The sequence below is a fragment of the Heterodontus francisci genome, chromosome 37 (assembly GCF_036365525.1).
Source record: "Heterodontus francisci isolate sHetFra1 chromosome 37, sHetFra1.hap1, whole genome shotgun sequence".
In the NCBI taxonomy this organism is placed as follows: domain Eukaryota; kingdom Metazoa; phylum Chordata; class Chondrichthyes; order Heterodontiformes; family Heterodontidae; genus Heterodontus; species Heterodontus francisci.
Window position 1 is genome coordinate 28,168,930 of NC_090407.1, and position 17,692 is coordinate 28,186,621.

The following is a 17,692-nucleotide window of genomic DNA, read 5'->3' on the forward strand; positions in this document are numbered from 1 at the left end:
CCCGGCATGACCGAGGCAACAGAAACGACAACGGCAAACCCAGCCCTGTCGACCCTGCAAAGTCCTCCTTACTAACATCTGGGGGCTTGTGCCAAAGTTGGGAGAGCTGTCCCACAGACTAGTCAAGCAACAGCCTGACATAGTCATACTCACGGAATCATACCTGACAGACAACGTCCCAGACACTGCCATCACTATCCCCGGGTACGTCCTGTCCCACCGGCAAGACAGACCCAGCAGAGGTGGTGGCACAGTGGTATACAGTAGGGAGGGAGTTGCCCTGGGAGTCCTCAACATCAACTCTGGACCCAATGAAGTCTCATGGCATCAGGTCAAACATGGACAAGGAAACCTCCTGCTGATTACCACCTACCGCCCTCCCTCAGCTGATGAGTCAGTACTCCCCCATGTTGAACAGCACTTGGAGGAAGCACTGAGGGTGGCAAGAGCACAGAATGTACTCTGGGTGGGGGACTTCAATGTCCATCACCAAGAGTGGCTCGGTAGCACCACTACTGACCGAGCTGGCCGAGTCCTAAAGGACATGGCTGCTAGACTGGGTATGCAGCAGGTGGTGGGGGAACCAAAAAGAGGGGAAAATATACTTGACCTCGTCCTCACCAATCTGCCTGCCACACATGCATCTGTCCATGACAGTATTGGTAGGAATGACCACCACACAGTCCTTGTGGAGACGAAGTCCCGCCTTCACATTGAGGATACCCTCCATCATGTTGTGTGGCACTACCACTGTGCTAAATGGGATAGATTTCGAACAGATCTAGCAATGCAAAACTGGGCATCCGTGAGGCGCTGTGGGCCATCAGCAGCAGCAGAATTGTACTCAACCACAATCTGTAACCTCATGGCCTGGCATATCCCCCACTCTACCATTACCATCAAGTCAGGAGACCAACCCTGGTTCAATGAAGAGTGCAGGAGGGCATGCCAGGAGCAGCACCAGGCATACCTCAAAATGAGGTGTCAACCTGGTGAAGCTACAACACAGGACTATCTGCGTGCCAAACTGTGTAAGCAACATGCGATAGACAGAGCTAAGCAATCCCATAACCAACAGATTAGATCTAAGCTCTGCAGTCCTGCCACATCCAGCCGTGAATGGTGGTGGACAATTAAACAACTAACTGCTCTACAAATATCCCCAACGTCAATGATGGGGGGAGCCCAGCACATCAGTGCAAAAGATAAGGCTGAAGCATTTGCAACAGTCTTCAGCCAGAAGTGTCAAGTTGATGATCCATCTCGGACTCCTCCTGAAGTCCCCAGCATCACAGATGCCAGACTTCAGCCAATTCGATTCACTCTGCGTGATATCAAGAAACAACTGAAGGCACTGGATACTGCAAAAGCTATGGGCTCTGACAATATTCCAGCAATAGTACTGAAGACCTGTGCTCCAGAACTTGCCGCGCCCCTAGCCAAGCTGTTCCAGTACAGCTACAACACTGGCATCCACCCTACAATGTGGAAAATTGCCCAGGTATGTCCTGTACACAAAAAGCAGGTCAAGTCCAACACGGCCAATTACCGCCCAGTCAGCCTACTCTCAATCATCAGTAAAGTGATGGAAGGTGTCATCAACAGTCCCATCAAGTGGCACTTGCTTAGCAATAACCTGCTCAGTGATGCTCAGTTTGGGTTCCGCCAGGACCACTCAGCTCCTGACCTCATTACAGCCTTGGTTCAAATATGGACAAAAGAGCTGAACTCAAGAGGTAAGGTGAGAGTGACTGACCTTGACATCAAGACAGCATTTGACCAAGTATGGCATCAAGGAGCCCTCACAAAACTGAGGTCAATGGGAATTAGGGAGAAAACCCTCTGCTGGCTGGAGTCATACCTAGCACAAAGGAAGATGGTTGTGGTTGTTGGAGGTCAATCATCTGAGCTCCAGGACATCACTGCAGGAGTTCCTCAGGGTAGTGTCCTAGGCCCGACCATCTTCAGCTGCTTCATCAATGACCTTCCGTCAATCATAAGGTCAGAAGTGGGGATGTTCGCTGATGATTGCACAATGTTCAGCACCATTCGCAAACCCTCAGATACAGAAGCAGTCCGTGTAGAAATGCAGCAAGACCTGGACAATATCCAGGCTTGGGCTGATAAGTGGCAAGTAACATTCGTGCCACACAAGTGCCAGGCAATGACTATCTCCAACAAGAGAGAATCTAACCATCTCCTCTTGACATTCAACGGCATTACCATCGCTGAATCCCCCACAATCAACATTCTAGGGGCTACCATTGACCAGAAACTGAACTGGAGTAGCCATATAAATACCGTGGCTCCAAGAGCAGGTCAGAGGCTAGGAATCCTGCAGCGGGAAACTCACCTCCTGACTCCCCAAAGCCTGTCCACCATCTACAAGACACAAGTCAGGAGTGTGCTGGAATACTCTCCACTTGCCTGGATGGGTGCAGCCCCAACAACACTCAAGAAGCTCGACACCATCCAGGACAAAGCAGGCCGCTTGATTGGCACACCATCTACAAACATTCACTCCCTCCACCACCGACGCACAGTGGCAGCAATGTGTACCATCTACAAAATGCACTGCACCAAGGCTCTTTAGACAGCACCTTCCAAACCCGCGACTTCTACCAACTAGAAGGACAAGGGCAGCAAATACATGGGAACACCACCACCTGCAAGTTCCCCTCCAAGTCACACACTATCCTGACTTGGAACTATATCGCCGTTCCTTCGCTGTCGCTGGGTCAAAATCCTGGAACTCCCTTCCTAACAGCACTGTGGGTGTACCTACCCCACATGGACTGCAGCGGTTCAAGAAGGCAGCTCACCGCCACCTTCTCAAGGGCAGTTAGGGATGGGCAATAAATGCTGGCCTAGCCAGCAACACCCACATCCCATGAATGAATTAAAAAATATATTAAGAAGATATGGAAGAGAGGAATCAGAATATTTGAAGAATGGAGAGATTGAATTATGAGGAGCGATTACATAAATTGGACATGTTCTTACTGGAAAAGCAAAGATTGAGAGGTGACCCGATTGCCCTTTTTTTTAGCATAGAGTAGATAATGTAGACCATGGCAAGCTATTTCATTTTGTCCAGAAGAGTAGAAGCAGAGGACTTGGCCTCTGCTTGCAGAAGGGTAAATTCAAAGTAATCTGTGGAAACATTTGTGAGCGAATGATAAATCTATGGTACAGGCCTCCTTCGAGTGAAAACATGAATTGTTGATTCAATCAATTGCAAATTAGATTTCTTTCAGAAAATAATATTTTGGGATACTGTGTCTGAGTAATTTGAATCGTGGCACATGGTAAGTGTAGTATCTTGGTTCCCAAAGCTCTCCACCATTGTTGGGTTTTTCTTTCCTCCTGGCTGGGTCTGTTGTAGACTAATTGATAGAGATTGATTGCTATGGCCAGTCAACAAGTTCATTATTATTTCTGATGCAACTCCCCGGATCGTTCAAGTCAAATTAGACAAACCTTGATCTTTCATCATCTTGCAATTCCTATATTCTTAAATGGCCTGTCTATGGCACCTCAAACAAAATGTAGGAGCTATAAACTTACATCTCAAAAACTGTCTAGCAAAGCAGCAGAAAGCAATCAGGGAGGACTGCAGGCTATAAACTGATGTCAAGGATAATATAACTCCATAAGCTGCTCCAGCCTTACTCACATGGTTCATAATGTTATCTGAACTCTAGAATAGCGACAGCCTTGAAAACACTGCCTGCTTCCTATTACTTTGAATGTTGTACTAACTATAGCAGTAATCATGAGCCAACAGTCCTGTTCTTAAACCTGTGTATACTTAGTAATTCATTTGTGAAACAATTGGAATAAACATGAGGACATTGGGTGATGGAGAGGTACACAGGATGTCAGGAAGCTTTTATTCATTCCAGTTGCAAGTTTCTGCATTGATGTAGGATGGCGCACTGCATTCTTTCTCAGGGATTTTAGTCATTTTAGAAGCTGATGATAGCTTGGGTAACATAAAGTCATATTAACAGCTGCTCAAGTTCATGATCAAACCTCAGAAGTGTATTAAGTAACCAATGTTATGCTGATGCTGGGTCGAGTGAAAGTTAGACAAAGTGTACTGTCATGATGGTGAGCTTTAACCAAATAAGGTCAGCCCGGAGGTTGAGTTTACTGTCACCACTATCAGGGCAGTCAGTGGTGTCTTTCTCGAGTTTTGTTATAAGCAGCTCAAAGAGCACAGTGGGTCAGCCAGAGTTTCTAAATTCCTTTTGAAACAGAAAATGTTTAATCAGATACAACAAGCCTGTTCTTGGCCCCTCTTACACACTTACTAAGTAAATAGGAAAAAAAGTAAGGACTGGCATTTGTATAGCACCTTTCAAGAAATCAGGATGTTCTAAAGTGCTTTACAGCCAACAAAATACTTTTTGAAGTGTAGTCACTATTGTAATACAGGAAATGCAACAGCCAATTTGTACACAGCAAGATCCCACAAACAGCAATGTGATAAATAACCTGATAATAAGCCGGTGAAGGGATAAATGTTGGCTGGGACACTGAGGCTCTTCTTCGAGATAGTGCTATTGGATCTTTTCCATCCAGCTGAGAGGGCAGGCGGGTAATGTCTTATTTGAAAGGTGGCACCTTCAACAGTGCAGCACTCCTTCAGTGCTGGACTAGAGTGTCAGCCTAGACATGCTCTTACCGTATCCCTTAATCCCTTCTCTCTCTAGAAACACATTCAATTGCCTCTTGAACTCATTTATTCTGTCACTTCCAGTGACTTTCCCACTAAATTATTCCACATTCCAGTATGCTTTGGATTAAAAAAGGTTTTGTCTGACCTCCCTTCTTACTCCTACCTTCCTAATTTTATTTGTGTCTGTGGAATTTGAACCTTTCAAAAAGGGAATATATCAACATTGCTAATTTCCTTTAAAATGTTGTTATGTAGAATTATACAGAAATTGCAACATGGAAGCATCTAACCAGTCCATAATGGTGTTTATCCTTCACACAAGCTGTTGGCATAATTCCACGTGTCCACCCTGTTCTCCGACAACCATCTATCTAACCTATCCTAAATGTTAAACGTTCTCTGCTTCAATCAATAACTGGTAGTGTATTTCACAGCTCACTACCCTCTGTAAAAAGGTACAAGGGGACACGAGTTCAAAGTGAAAGGGGAAAAGTTTAGGGGGGATATGCGTGGAAGTTTCTTTACGCAGAGGGTGGTGGGTGCATGGAACGCTTTGCCAGCGGAGGTGGTAGACGCGGGCACGATAGCGTCTTTTAAGATGTATCTAGACAGATACATGAATGGGCAGGAAGTAAAGAGATACAGACCCTTAGAAAATAGGCGACAGGTTTAGATAGAGGATTTGGATCGGCGTAGGCTTGGAGGGCCGAAGGGCCTGTTCCTGTGCTGTAATTTTCTTTGTTCTTTGTTCTTTGTTCTCCCTCTCTCTGTCCTAAATTTCTAACATTTAATCTTGTAGCTATGCCCCCTTGTTCCAGTCCCATCCATCACTGGAAACAATTTCTTCCTATCCACTCTGTCCCATTCCATAATTTTAAACAACTCTATCATATACAGGCGCTTGTCACCCCTGCAGCTCCGGCCTCCCAGCTCTCACCCTCCCTCATTAACTCCCAGAAGTGGTATTGAGCAGAATGGGCCTGTACTCTCTCGAGTTTTGAAGAATGAGAAGTGATCTCTTTGAAACATATAAGATTCTGAGAGGGCTTGACAGGGTAGATGCAGAGAGGCTGTTTTCCTTGGCTGGAGAATTGAGAACTAGGGGACATAGTCTCAGGATAAGGGGGGCAGCCATTTCGGGCTGAGAAAAAGAGAAATTTCTTCATTCAGAATGTTGTGAATCTTTACAATTCTCTATCCCAAAGGGCAGGGGATGCTCAGTCATTGAGTATATTCAAGGCTGAGATTGATTGATCTTGGACTTTTTGGAGAATGAAGGGATATGGGGACCAGGCGGGCAAGTGGAATTGAGGTCGATGATCAGCCATAATATTATTAAATGGTGGAGCAGACGTGAGGGGCCATATGGCCTACTCCTGCTCCTATTCCTTATGTTCTTATGTTCTTTCTTATGTGTGACCTGGAGAGTGAGTTCCCAGAGGCTGTTCAATCATCAGAAGCATCATAGAGGAGCCTGAAGCTGTCCACCCCTGACATCTATGCTTGTGCTCTGCCTTGTGATTAGGAACAGGAGCCCTGGCTCCCTTCCATGAAGGTGGGGCACTGCTGTCGTTCCTAGTGGGAAACGCTAACTCAGCACAGAGCAGGAAATGAATTTGGGGCTCCTGGCCTATATGGCTCTGTGTATAAATCTGAGAGAGAAAAGACAAGTATTAGAGATGGGGCCTAACATTAGGACAATACCGAAGAACAGTCCTCAGCCAAGATGTTGGGCTTTATCAATATAAAAGCAAAATACTGCAGATACTGGAAATCTGAAATACAAACAAGATATGCTGGAAATACTCAGCAGGCCTGGCAGCATCTGTGGAGAGAGAAGCAGAGTTAACGTTGGACTTTATTGTCTGGATGAGGAACTGAACTTCCAGCATTTGCTATTTTTCAGATTTCCAATATTTACAGTTTTACGTTTTAGAGATCGGGCCGGGCCCTGCTGGCGTCGGGGTCAGTGGAGGGCCTCGTCCATAGCGATCTTCATACCTCCCCCCTCTCCACTGTCCCCTGCATCAGGGACCCTTTAAAATCTAACCCATAATGTGGGCATGCTGCATGCAATTCTCCCACAATCAGAGGGCAGGATCAGCCAATCCTAATTTTCTCAATATGCAAGATTCCCTGGCGCCAATGTGACCTGAGATTCCGCACCCCCCCACCAGCCCCCCCCCCCCCCACCACCCCCCCACCACCCCCCCCCCTCCCCCCCACCACCCCCCCACCACCCCCCCACCACCCCCCCCCCTCCCCCCCACCACCCCCCCCCCCTCCCGCCCCCCCACCACCCCCCCCCCACCCCCCCCCACCACCCCCCCACCACCCCCCACCCCCACCCCCCCGCCCCCCACCACCCCCCACCCCCACCGCCCCCCCCCCCCACCACCCCCCACCCCCACCACCACCCCCACCACCCCCCCACCACCCCCCCCCGCCCCCCCCCGCCCCCCACCCCACCACCCCCCCCCCCCGCCCCCCCACCACCCCCCCACCACCCCCCCCCCCCCACCCCACAACCTGGATTTTCTCCCTTTAAGCTTTGTGTCTTTTGAGGCCTTTGCACTCTTACCTATTAGTTGTCCCTGGGAGAAATGTCTGTTTGATTTTTATCTACATGTTTGTTAATGGAGCACTTCATTCCGGGAGAGCTAACTGAGCAGCAAAATTCTATCCCATTATCTGATTAAAAAGGAGTTGTATTTAGGACTGTGGTAATTAGACAAATACCGAACACGAGACCCATTTCCACAGGCACAGTGAGCAACATTTTCCCAGCAACACTCAGCGGCCGATTGGAGAAATTGTAACCAAAACAGGAAAATGTTTGGAAAGGAGGAATTGTGCCAAAAATCCCAGCATGGGGTGGAGAGAGAAGGCAAAAAAGGAATGGAATATTTAAAAAGTATCCTAAGGGGATTTGTAAAGGAAACAAGTTCAAATTTTTCTTGCATATGATCTGAATTGTGCCCACGTTTACAAAGTAAATGTTGCTGTTTAGGAACCTCCATGGTTCAGTGGTGAAATGAGCCACCATTTGTAGTACTGGCTGTACAGATACTCCAACCCAGGCACCTTCCTAGTCTCTAAGGATCAGTTCCCTCTTGGACAGCGCGTGCACCACTGAACCAGTCTAATCTCCAAGAGAGTCTTTTGAGAGTCACAGCAACTATGCATTTCAGCAGCACTGTCCTGCCATCTTATGAGTTCCTCTGCCAAACACGTAGCTAAAGGGCTTGACTGGACAAGCAGATGCAAATCCTCCTGCTAACCCACCAATGACCAGCCTCCATGTTTAGATGGTATATAAAAATCCCTCCCTGCATTCTCACTGTGTTGAAATCAAGACTCGTACCATCTCCTACTCTAACCCATTCTTCAACAGCACCTCAAAACTGTGGAACCTTCCCACTTCCCCAGTATTCCCATCCTTCTACAATCTGCAGGCATTTAAAGCCTGAATTTGATATTGGTTAACCATTACAAGAACATGATCCTGTTCTCTGCTCCGTACAAGGACACTGTAATTAAAACCAAAGTGCTGCAATGTCAAGAAGTGCAACTTACAAGACTTCAGAGCTCAAAATACATAAATAACAAGGTTTGTGTTTTAAACATAGGAGCTGGTCAACATGTGGCATAAGTGTGCATGATAGACATATAATTATACACACACAGGTACCCATAGCATTTGTGCATTTTCCAAAATGTAGAACCTTTATGTGCTTATATCATTATGTGCAAGTTACTCCTGTAATTTTGCACCTTTGGTGTCACATGCTCCTTGTCCTGCATTCATCACTGACACAATCCTTCCAATTGGAGGGAAGGGAGGTTGGGTGGGTGGTTACAGGAGATCAGGTGTTTGCTCAGAGAAAATAGTGTGCTTCTTCCATAGGATTGTTAATTAGGCAGTACCGGTAAGATAAGCTGAGTGGGCTGGCAAAATGCCAAAGCTACAGATCTTGAATGCCAGATGCTAGGAGTCAGATCCTGTATAGAACAAACCTTCTTTATGAGCACCAAATGGCAGTTTAACCGCTGCCTGCAGGCACTGTTTACTTTTCCCTGAGGCTCACGGCACATCCTGCATCCGATCACATCTCTTCTCCTCAGCCAAACGGAACTCTTAAGCCTGCAACTCCTTTAGATTCAACAACACAATTTTAGTTATGTTCTATTCCTCTAACATTGACCAAGCAGAGGACATTAAATGTCACTAAAATAGATGAAAAGTACTGGCGCTTGGATCTCCCCTGAAGACTTAGTGGGCGAATAAATTGCCCGCTGCAGCTCCATAAGTAGGGTTGCCAACCATTCAGGCTTGTTCAGGTGTTTTCAGGAATGAAAGATTAATCTCCAGGAGACTAACGCGGGAGAAAAAATCATAGAGGTGTTTTTATTTCCTATTTTCTTTGAACACTTTCAATTACTGGTTATAAAAATACTAGACATGGGGAGGAAAGACTGCTTGACTGAGCGGGGTGGTTGGAGGCAGGAGGTCATGTGATGAAATCTCCAGGATTACCTCCAACCAAAGTTGGCAAGACTAAGCGGAAGGTCCCAGGCTGCATCCTTGGTCTCTGATGAACTGGCTGATCTTGGTCAAGGCAATAGTAATCGTGGCACAGTTGGCTTTAGTGTTCGTGTTTACTAGCCAGTGACTCCTGCTAGAAACTCCGAGCACAGGATTTTGTTCCCGGCCCGACGTTGGGTTCCGTGGTGGGGTCTGGGGTGGGGGGGAGGTGGTGGTGGTGTGGAGAATCAGAGCAGCAGCGGCCGCCACAGAACCCGACCCCGGGATTGCCGGACCCAATCTTCCTGGGTGTGGAATAGGCCGATGTCAGTCTTCCCGACCAGAGGCCAATTGAGGCTCTTAAGTGGCCCATCGACGGCCAATTAAGGGCCTCTTCCCACCACCACTGGGATCTTATCAGCAGCAGGGTGGGGGGGGGCGGCGGGGGGGGGGGGGGCCTCCGCTACGCGGGGAGGACGCCTTGGAAAACAAGGCACCCTCCCTGAGAGCTTGGAGGAGGAAATGTCTCTCCTTCGTGGGCAATTCGTGGCCCATCCTCCCCAACCCCACTTGCCGGGGCCTTCCGGAATGATCGGCAACACCGCCTCACCTACCTCAGGTCCCAAATTACTGGGCCTGGGTCTGAGGCCTCTGCAGTACCAGCAGTGGCCACCAATTCCGGTGGTGCTGCCAATACTGTTGAGCTGCCAGCCCTGTGATTGGCAGGATCCCCGTCCCTATTAAGTGTTTAAAGGGTTGGGGATCCCGCCTCCTTCAACTTTGACAGCGAAAGACCGGAGGATTAGTCCGGGGGCCTGAAAAAGTGCAGAGGCGGGGTTCCCCCTGACTTTTCAGCCTGGCGCCATGACCCCTGTCTTCTGCTCAAAATCTAGGCCCCTGTGTGAGTGTAGATGTTGGGGGAGGGCAGGTAAGGGGCTTGGTTGTGAATCCTCTCAGAAATCGCCTGACGCCATTCACCATCTTGTCTCATGGATGAAGAGTTGGGGGCGGGGTGGGGAGTCAGGGTGGCTACAGGGCTTGTGGAATGATACTGCACCATGAAGCATCACTTTGAGGGCCTCAGGAAGCCAGGCAAGAGAGCTGGAGAACAGGTAGTGGGAACACACGACGCCAAATTGTAGGACCACTCACTACAGATCTGTGTAGGATCAGCTCACACCACAAACTAAGGATCACATCTGCAACCTTCTGGTCTGCATGCTGCAGTTCATTTATATAAATATGTCAAGAATATATTTTATATGTGCATTAAAAATAGTCTGAGGAAGTATTTCAGGAGACTGTTTGTTTATGGTTTAGAAATTATATTTGACGTTGGTGTCTTTCCACAGAAACATGTCTCCTTTCAGACAGAACTACATATACTCCCTGAATACACTGGCAGTATTAGCATTTGTATATATAGTAGATAAGCATGGCTTTAAACGCCCCTATAAACAGAACCGTGCTCCCTCTGAAGGCTTTTGTAATTCAAGCCAAAGAACGGTTGGCACGCAGTAGAAGCTGGAGGCCTGAGGCTCGCTGATGTTGGACCTCAAATCTCATTTTAATCCTTGCGGTGAGCATCTGTCATGCTTTGCTCCGCTCTGGTTTGGGCCAGAAGCCTCACCCTCAGGTAAGTCCTGGGAGGGCAGGGAGGTAGGTGAGGAGAAGAGGAGGTGCGATTGCGGGGGAGTAGTGCTGTGGAGTCAGGAGGAGCACTCTCTGCTCCTTCCAGCTCCACATGAAGATAAATTTAAAAGAATAAGCAGCTTCTAGTGATCCCTTTAAGCATGGCTGATAAGGCCACACTTAAACCAAATAATCCTCAGTGAACCTGGGACCTGCTTTGCTCAGCACTGCCCGTTTACCTGAAAGGGTCTTTAAACAGCTTAGGTCCCTCACTAACCGATGCAAGGGGCCTAGCCCTAGTTTGAGGTGGCTGCCAGGGATGGCAGGAAATACCCCTTTACAAATATGGAGGCACATGAAACGCAGGCACAGATTGGTTATGGGATGTTATGCCCAAAATTGATGCTTTTTGCCCCCATTTTCTTCCAGGAAACCTGTGTCTGCCATAAGCCCAATTGCACCAGATTGGTTTCCCCTTTAGGGATCTCCTTTAAAGGGGAAGTACCTCTTAATTGCTAGTGTTGGTTATACGATGGTTAATACTGTGATCATATTTACAATCTACCAATCAGGAGTGTGTGACCTTGAATGTACTACTTCCTGGTAGTTAACTCAAGACGTAAAGTTACGAAAGTTGGCAATCAAGGAAAGAACATTCAGCCAATTAAGCCCAATCCTTCCACAAAAGCAAAATACTGTGAGTGCTGGAAATCTGAAATAAGAACATAAAATCTTGGAAATACTCAGTAGGTCTGGCAGCCTCTGTGTTGGAGAAACAAAGTTAACCTTTCAGATTGAGGACCTTTCATTAGAACCGAGGAGAGGTCATTGACCTGAAATGTTAATTTTGTTTCCCAATCCTTCCACATCGCTTAAAAAATCATCCCTACCTTGGACTCTACTCATATGCATTCATCCGTCCATACAACTTCACTATTCAACTCTGACCTGCTAGCCTCCGCAGGCATTTTCTCCATCCTCCTCTCTGTCCCCATTCCAGCAGCACAGGAACAACTGCATCCGATGTAGAATTTCAGCGTCTCAGTCTGTACCTGTACCTACAACCTCCAATCATGTTCCGGACCTCACATTCAAATCCTTTTAAAAGGATCTCATTGCCTTTTGTAACCTGGTGGCAAATAGTTACTGTCCCAGTGGCACATCGACAGTGGGGAGAATATCAACATCTGAGGCGATCAGCAAAATCAGACTTCAAAAAAAAAATCCACCCATTCCTATCTTCTGCTGTCCTGAAGGCTGTGTCGCCTTGCTGGGATTGAACTGTCAGGCACAAGTACTTCATCCAAATGGCCAATATTTTCATATCATCGTATTTTGTTTTATAATGCTCCTGTGAAACACCTTGGGACGATTTATTATGTTAAAGGTGTGATATAAATATAAGTTGTTGTTGCAGGCTATTTTACACTGGATGAGTTACAGTTGAACCTCATCCTGTCCTTTCCCAATATCCAACCACATACATGTTCCAATACGCGGAACTGAACCATGATTGGGAGTAGGAATCTTTTTAACCCAAGGGTGCGGAGGATAATTTAAGGCGCCATTATCAACCTGACTGTTTGGCTGATTTAACGCGAGTCTTCCTTTATGCAATGCTCAGCTACTTACTGGTAAACCCACTTGGGTGGGGGCGGGGGAGGTTGGAGTATATCCTTATTCTTTATTAAATTCCCCAAATGGGAATCACGCATTTCCATACCCCTGATATCAGAATGCGGCTGTCAAGCCACACATGGCACAGTGAGAGAGGTGATAGGCCCTGTCTATCAGTTCAGTTGGTCAGGAGCAAGGTGGGACCAGTTGTGTTAGGAGGGCAGTGGACTCTGAGTGTGACAAACTAGTGTCAATTATACTGGATTATCAGTATCTTTATATCGTGTGTTCACTAGGAACCAGACTGAGACTGCACACTCTCATTCCACTGTGAGCTGACAAAGGATGCTTTCATCTCATCCAATTTAGATTGGATTAAGATCCATGCTGAAAGGCTAAACATCAGTCTCACTACACCATCCAGCCCCTCGCACAGATAGGTTTTATTATGTTCTTCCATTTGTATATTTTTATACTATAAACATCATTACAAGTACAGAGCTGAGGCAATGGAAAAGGGGAGGAGAGCCAGCCAGGGAAGATGTGAGACCCAGGGTTAACAATGGGTTTTTATAATCTGTGTGCTTGTCAGTCGTCCACAGCAGCATTAGGCCCAGGATAAAGAGGGACCCATTAAACAGCAGGGATGTCAGAGAGACTAAAGGTGTAAAAACAGGATGAGGTTTACATTATACCAAACTTGATGCCCAGACTGGTTTGACATCCTGTTTCTTGTTTACAAATGGGAATGTGCAGGACCAAGAGGAGAGTTTTCATCCACAGTTCGATGTAAAGGGCTGAATTGAGAGGATTCTGTTCCCGGATTCATTGTGTCACAGGAGTGATGGAATCCCACACTGTCCCCTTTGGTTCAACTTTCAGGCTAAAGTAACTTCAGAAACACAAAAAACTAGGAGATGGTGTACAAAACCAGAACCTTTACCAATCAGTTCTGGAATGGCTTTGTATGAATCTGATGCTAATCTTGTACAGTTCTGTTCTGTTCTTTATGTTTCACACAAATGTGTAAATCACAAGTGTAAAAGCTGAACACGTGGGGATAAAGTCACATTAGATCAAACCATAATAAGGTTTTCCAAAGTCAAAGAGAGGAAAATTCAGCATGTGTTCCCATTCCTGAATGCTATCCAGTGGCCTCTGTTGAAAGGTGAAGGTGTTGACTCTTTAATGGGGTGTGTTTCAATGGTTATCAGTCATCCTCCATTCCCTCACCCCCATGATCAACTGTGGTGGACATCTCAGGTAACTCTGATCCTGTTTTCATCAGGCAAATGTAGCAAAGTGCCTTGAGTATCATGAAAAACTTTCAGACCGCAATCGTCGGTGTTCTATCAGCAAATGCAGCAAACGATTTGTACAAAGGAACTTCTTACAAGCAGTAAATGAGGTAAGTGACTAGTTAATGCATGTGTGATTGTTTTAGTTGAGACTAAGATAACTCCCTCTTCTTTAAATAGTGTTATGGGAGCTTTTATATCCACTGGACCAGGCAGATAGGGTCTTGGTTCAGCATCACCAACAACATAGCACTCCCTTAATATTGCACCAAAGTGTCATCCAAAGTGGATCTTGGACTCACAACCTTCGGAGGTGAGACAGCTACCAACTCAGACAAGCTGATACATATAGGCCTAGAGATTGCTCTGCGCATGTTTCTCGGACTACTAAGGCCCAAATATGGTGGGCAGGAAATTTGTGCACATATTAGGTAAGGACAAACAAGAGACGACCTTTACCCACACCTAAAACAGGGGTTAGGGTCTGTTTGAGATCCTCTTCTCTAAAACTGATTTGCTCTGAGGCAGCCTGCGCAGTGTCAACCCAAAGAGGTTAAGTAACGTAGCTAAATGTGGAGCCGGGAGCAGGTCTCCACATCAAAGGACCCGATCACCACTCCCCCTCCATCACTCCCACTCGCTGCTCCTTCCCCCATTGCTGCTGCTGTCAACCCAATCCCTAATCTCCTCTCTGCTCCCACCTGACCCTTATGACTCATGGCCCAATGGGCAATTCCTGATGCCGACCCCTAAGATCCCCAACACTCACCCCTGTAATCCCCGAACCATGCCCTGACACATGACCCCATCCCAAAACAGAAACCAGGCCCTGATAAAGCCCCTTCTAGGCCCTGATCTCTGACAACGTTTACTCGAGGGCCACTGCGTTGCTGGCAACGTTCCAAACTTGGACTTAACTTCACTGGGGGTTCTTCACACTGCACCAGGAACTTTGAAATGAGGCCTGAGGCCCATCATGTGAGAGCCATGTGTTTCACCGTTTAGATGCCGGAGGGCTTGGGGATGTACGCGGATTACGGACTATTGCCTGCCCAAAATGGGCGTGGCCCAATTTCTAGCCAATTCAGTTTACCTCATCATGGACTCTATTCCATTTAATCTCCTGAAGGCAAGTTCTGTATAAATATTCCCTGGTTCCCAAAGGAAATAAAGCAAATCTCCAGAATATTCATCCATCCTTATGTTCATGTTCAGCCCCAGCCTACTGCCCTCACCAGACAACACACCCACCATTTCTTTGGCCTATTTGCATAAAAATCATTATATCCCATGGAGTATTTGATCTTTTTTCTTGATTTCCTTCCATTTTCCTCCCTCCTCTTCTGAAGGTGCTGGAATACGTCTGTGTATACCATCCAAGGAGCCATTCATGCGTAATTATTCCTCAAAGCATGGACCTTCCAGTAGAGGCAGGAATCCTGATTGAACACTGGGCAGAGTCAATGAGACTAAGTGTATTGCCTATACTGACACCTAGCTGAGATCAACAAATTCAGCACAGGCACGTGACTGAACCTGAGACTTTCATAGTCTGTATGACTCAGTCCCACAGCATTAGGAACATTTCTCATTTTACCCATTCAACCAACAGGATGTGCATGTAGCATTGGCTATGAGAATGACTAATCACTCAGTGTGAACGTTGATATCAGTCTGTTGAAAGTTTTCCTAAGCATTCCTAAATGTTTGTATTTACATGTATTAGTGACACAGCATGTGTCCGTCATGACATTGGGCTCTTCAAAAACTGGACACAGTGTGTGTGTATATATATATATATATATGATAAATATTACATAATATAGATAGATAGATAGATAGATAGATAGATAGATAGATAGATAGATAGATAGATATCCCGGAGTAATTTCAAATCTGGAATCTTTTGCACAGTTTTTAACTTTAGTAAGTCTCCAATGCAGATACTGCCTTCTATCCTTTACCATTTGCCGTTTGCTTATTCACTATCTTACTGGATATCTGCAGAAATCCGAAGAGCACGATCTCCCACTCACTGTAAACTTTTTTTCAGCAAAGCCTCTCAGTCTACAGCCGTCCAATATTTGTTCAATCCTGCGTGCTTATTTGGATGTAAATGAATCACAAAAAAGACAATTTGGAGTCAAGACTCCAGGATGTCACACAGAATATTTCAAACAGAATTAGAACTTTTAAAAAATAATGTAACTCTTCCTGATTTTCCAAAAAAAAAAGTGTCTTTTGTAAAAGGCTGAACGTTTTCAAAGAAACCTTTTTCTCACATAAATCATGTATTTTTGAAATGTTTCTGTGTTTAGCGTTACTGTATTTTCCACATAAACTGCGGAGATCTGTCATAAAACTGGTAATTATTAATATCCCGCCCGTCTCTGCCCGTCTCTGGTCCTCCCCAAAACAACATCACCACCCCCACCCCCCTCACCATTCAAAATAGTTTTTCTTACCTGTCTGGGCTGAAATACAGAGGAACACAGCCAGTGTCAGGAGAACTAGATGTCTGAATCCCATTTTGTACATACTTATTTCTTTTATTAAGATAAATCTGCTTCTCAGCTTCAAAACAAAAACCCAGCAAGGTCCAGTGGTACTTGAAAAGCTAAATTGCCAAGAAGCTTTTCAAACCAGGCTTTGATAAACTTTGCGAACAGTCTGGGAGAGAACAAGGAACAGCCCTGGCTTTCAGACTCCTATATATTTGGGTTGGAAATTTTGCAGCAAGAGGCACTGTGACGCCTCGTAGTGAAGTGGATTGGGTGTGGATCAGGGTGGGGGTGGGGATGGTCGGGGGTGGGGGGGAGTTGTAATGATGTCAGACTCAGGATAAACTTGAGACTCATTCAGTCTGTACCCACTTTAAACAGTGTGGGCCAGTGCCAGCAATCAAGACCTTTCATCTAAAAGGAATCCAGTTCTTTGAGATATATTTAGTGAGGAGTTCAGTGGGGGATGGCTGAGAAATTAATGGCTGTGTAATTTGTTGTTGGAGAAAGAACAACTTAATGGTTGTAATAAAAACATTTTTAGATTATTGATTATAATTCTTTTGCTATCCCAAAATATTCCACACCAAATCACAAACTAAACAAACATTTGCTTCCTGTTTTATTAGTTCTTTGCCCCTCCCCTGAAAATTTCAACCCAGGTACCAGACACTCACCCGAGCCTGGACAAATTATTTGTTTGTGGTGGCAGCACAGCCGAGCCCAATCCCTGCCCTCAATGAATATTCGCTTTCTGGGGTAATTCTCCTGTCCTCGATACCCTGTACGCACCCAGATCACGAGAGAGGCATGGATCAGTAAAATAGACAGGAACATGTAACACCCCAGGGGGGAATCGTCACCTTCATTGCCAAAAAGGTTATATGAGGGAGTGCATCACCTGGCCCATTTTCATCTCATGGATTTGAGAAGAATGAAACAGGCATGGTTCTACACTGGGTGGGTCATCCTCTCCACTAGATTATGGCCAGGCGGTAAAGGTAAATGTTACCTCCTGCCCCTGTCTCTGCCCCCTTTGCTCACCACCTACAGTTCCAGCAAGTTGGAGTGAACAGGGAAGCTGCGGCCTGAAACCAGTCCAAGCTTCATTAAAATATAGTAATGACATATCTCACCCCCTTTTTCTGACCTTTATCCCAGGTCTCTGCCATTACAAACGAATTACAGAAGCACCCCAATCTCATACATTATACTTTACATGGTTAGACATGAAAGAAAGAATGATTGACAGCAGCAAAGCCTTCCAAGATGGCATCAACAATCACCCATAGCTGGCAATGGGTGTGGGAAACTGTCCTCACAGGATCCAATTCAGGAGGCAGCTAGATGCAGAGCAGTACTATGTGTTGTTGCTGACATGCAGCATAGGGCTGGCATAGCCAGTGACAATGAGGGTGGGCTGCAGCCTCCAGCC

At 46.2% G+C, this 17,692-nt stretch overlaps 1 protein-coding gene across 2 annotated transcripts in view; it reads right to left on the bottom strand.

Annotated features, from left to right (window-relative positions):
• The window catches only part of LOC137351915 (podoplanin-like), a 33,006-nt gene extending 16,515 nt beyond the window's left edge, over positions 1–16,491 (bottom strand). The window contains exon 1 of one of the 2 annotated variants that reach the window (XM_068016794.1): positions 16,222–16,489. In XM_068016794.1, coding sequence (XP_067872895.1) covers positions 16,222–16,294 — 73 coding nt within the window. In that variant the 5' untranslated portion in view covers positions 16,295–16,489. Of the gene's footprint in view, positions 1–16,221 lie in introns of both variants that reach the window. The other variant, XM_068016795.1, reaches the window with a different exon arrangement.
• Between the last annotated feature and the right edge of the window lie 1,201 nt (positions 16,492–17,692).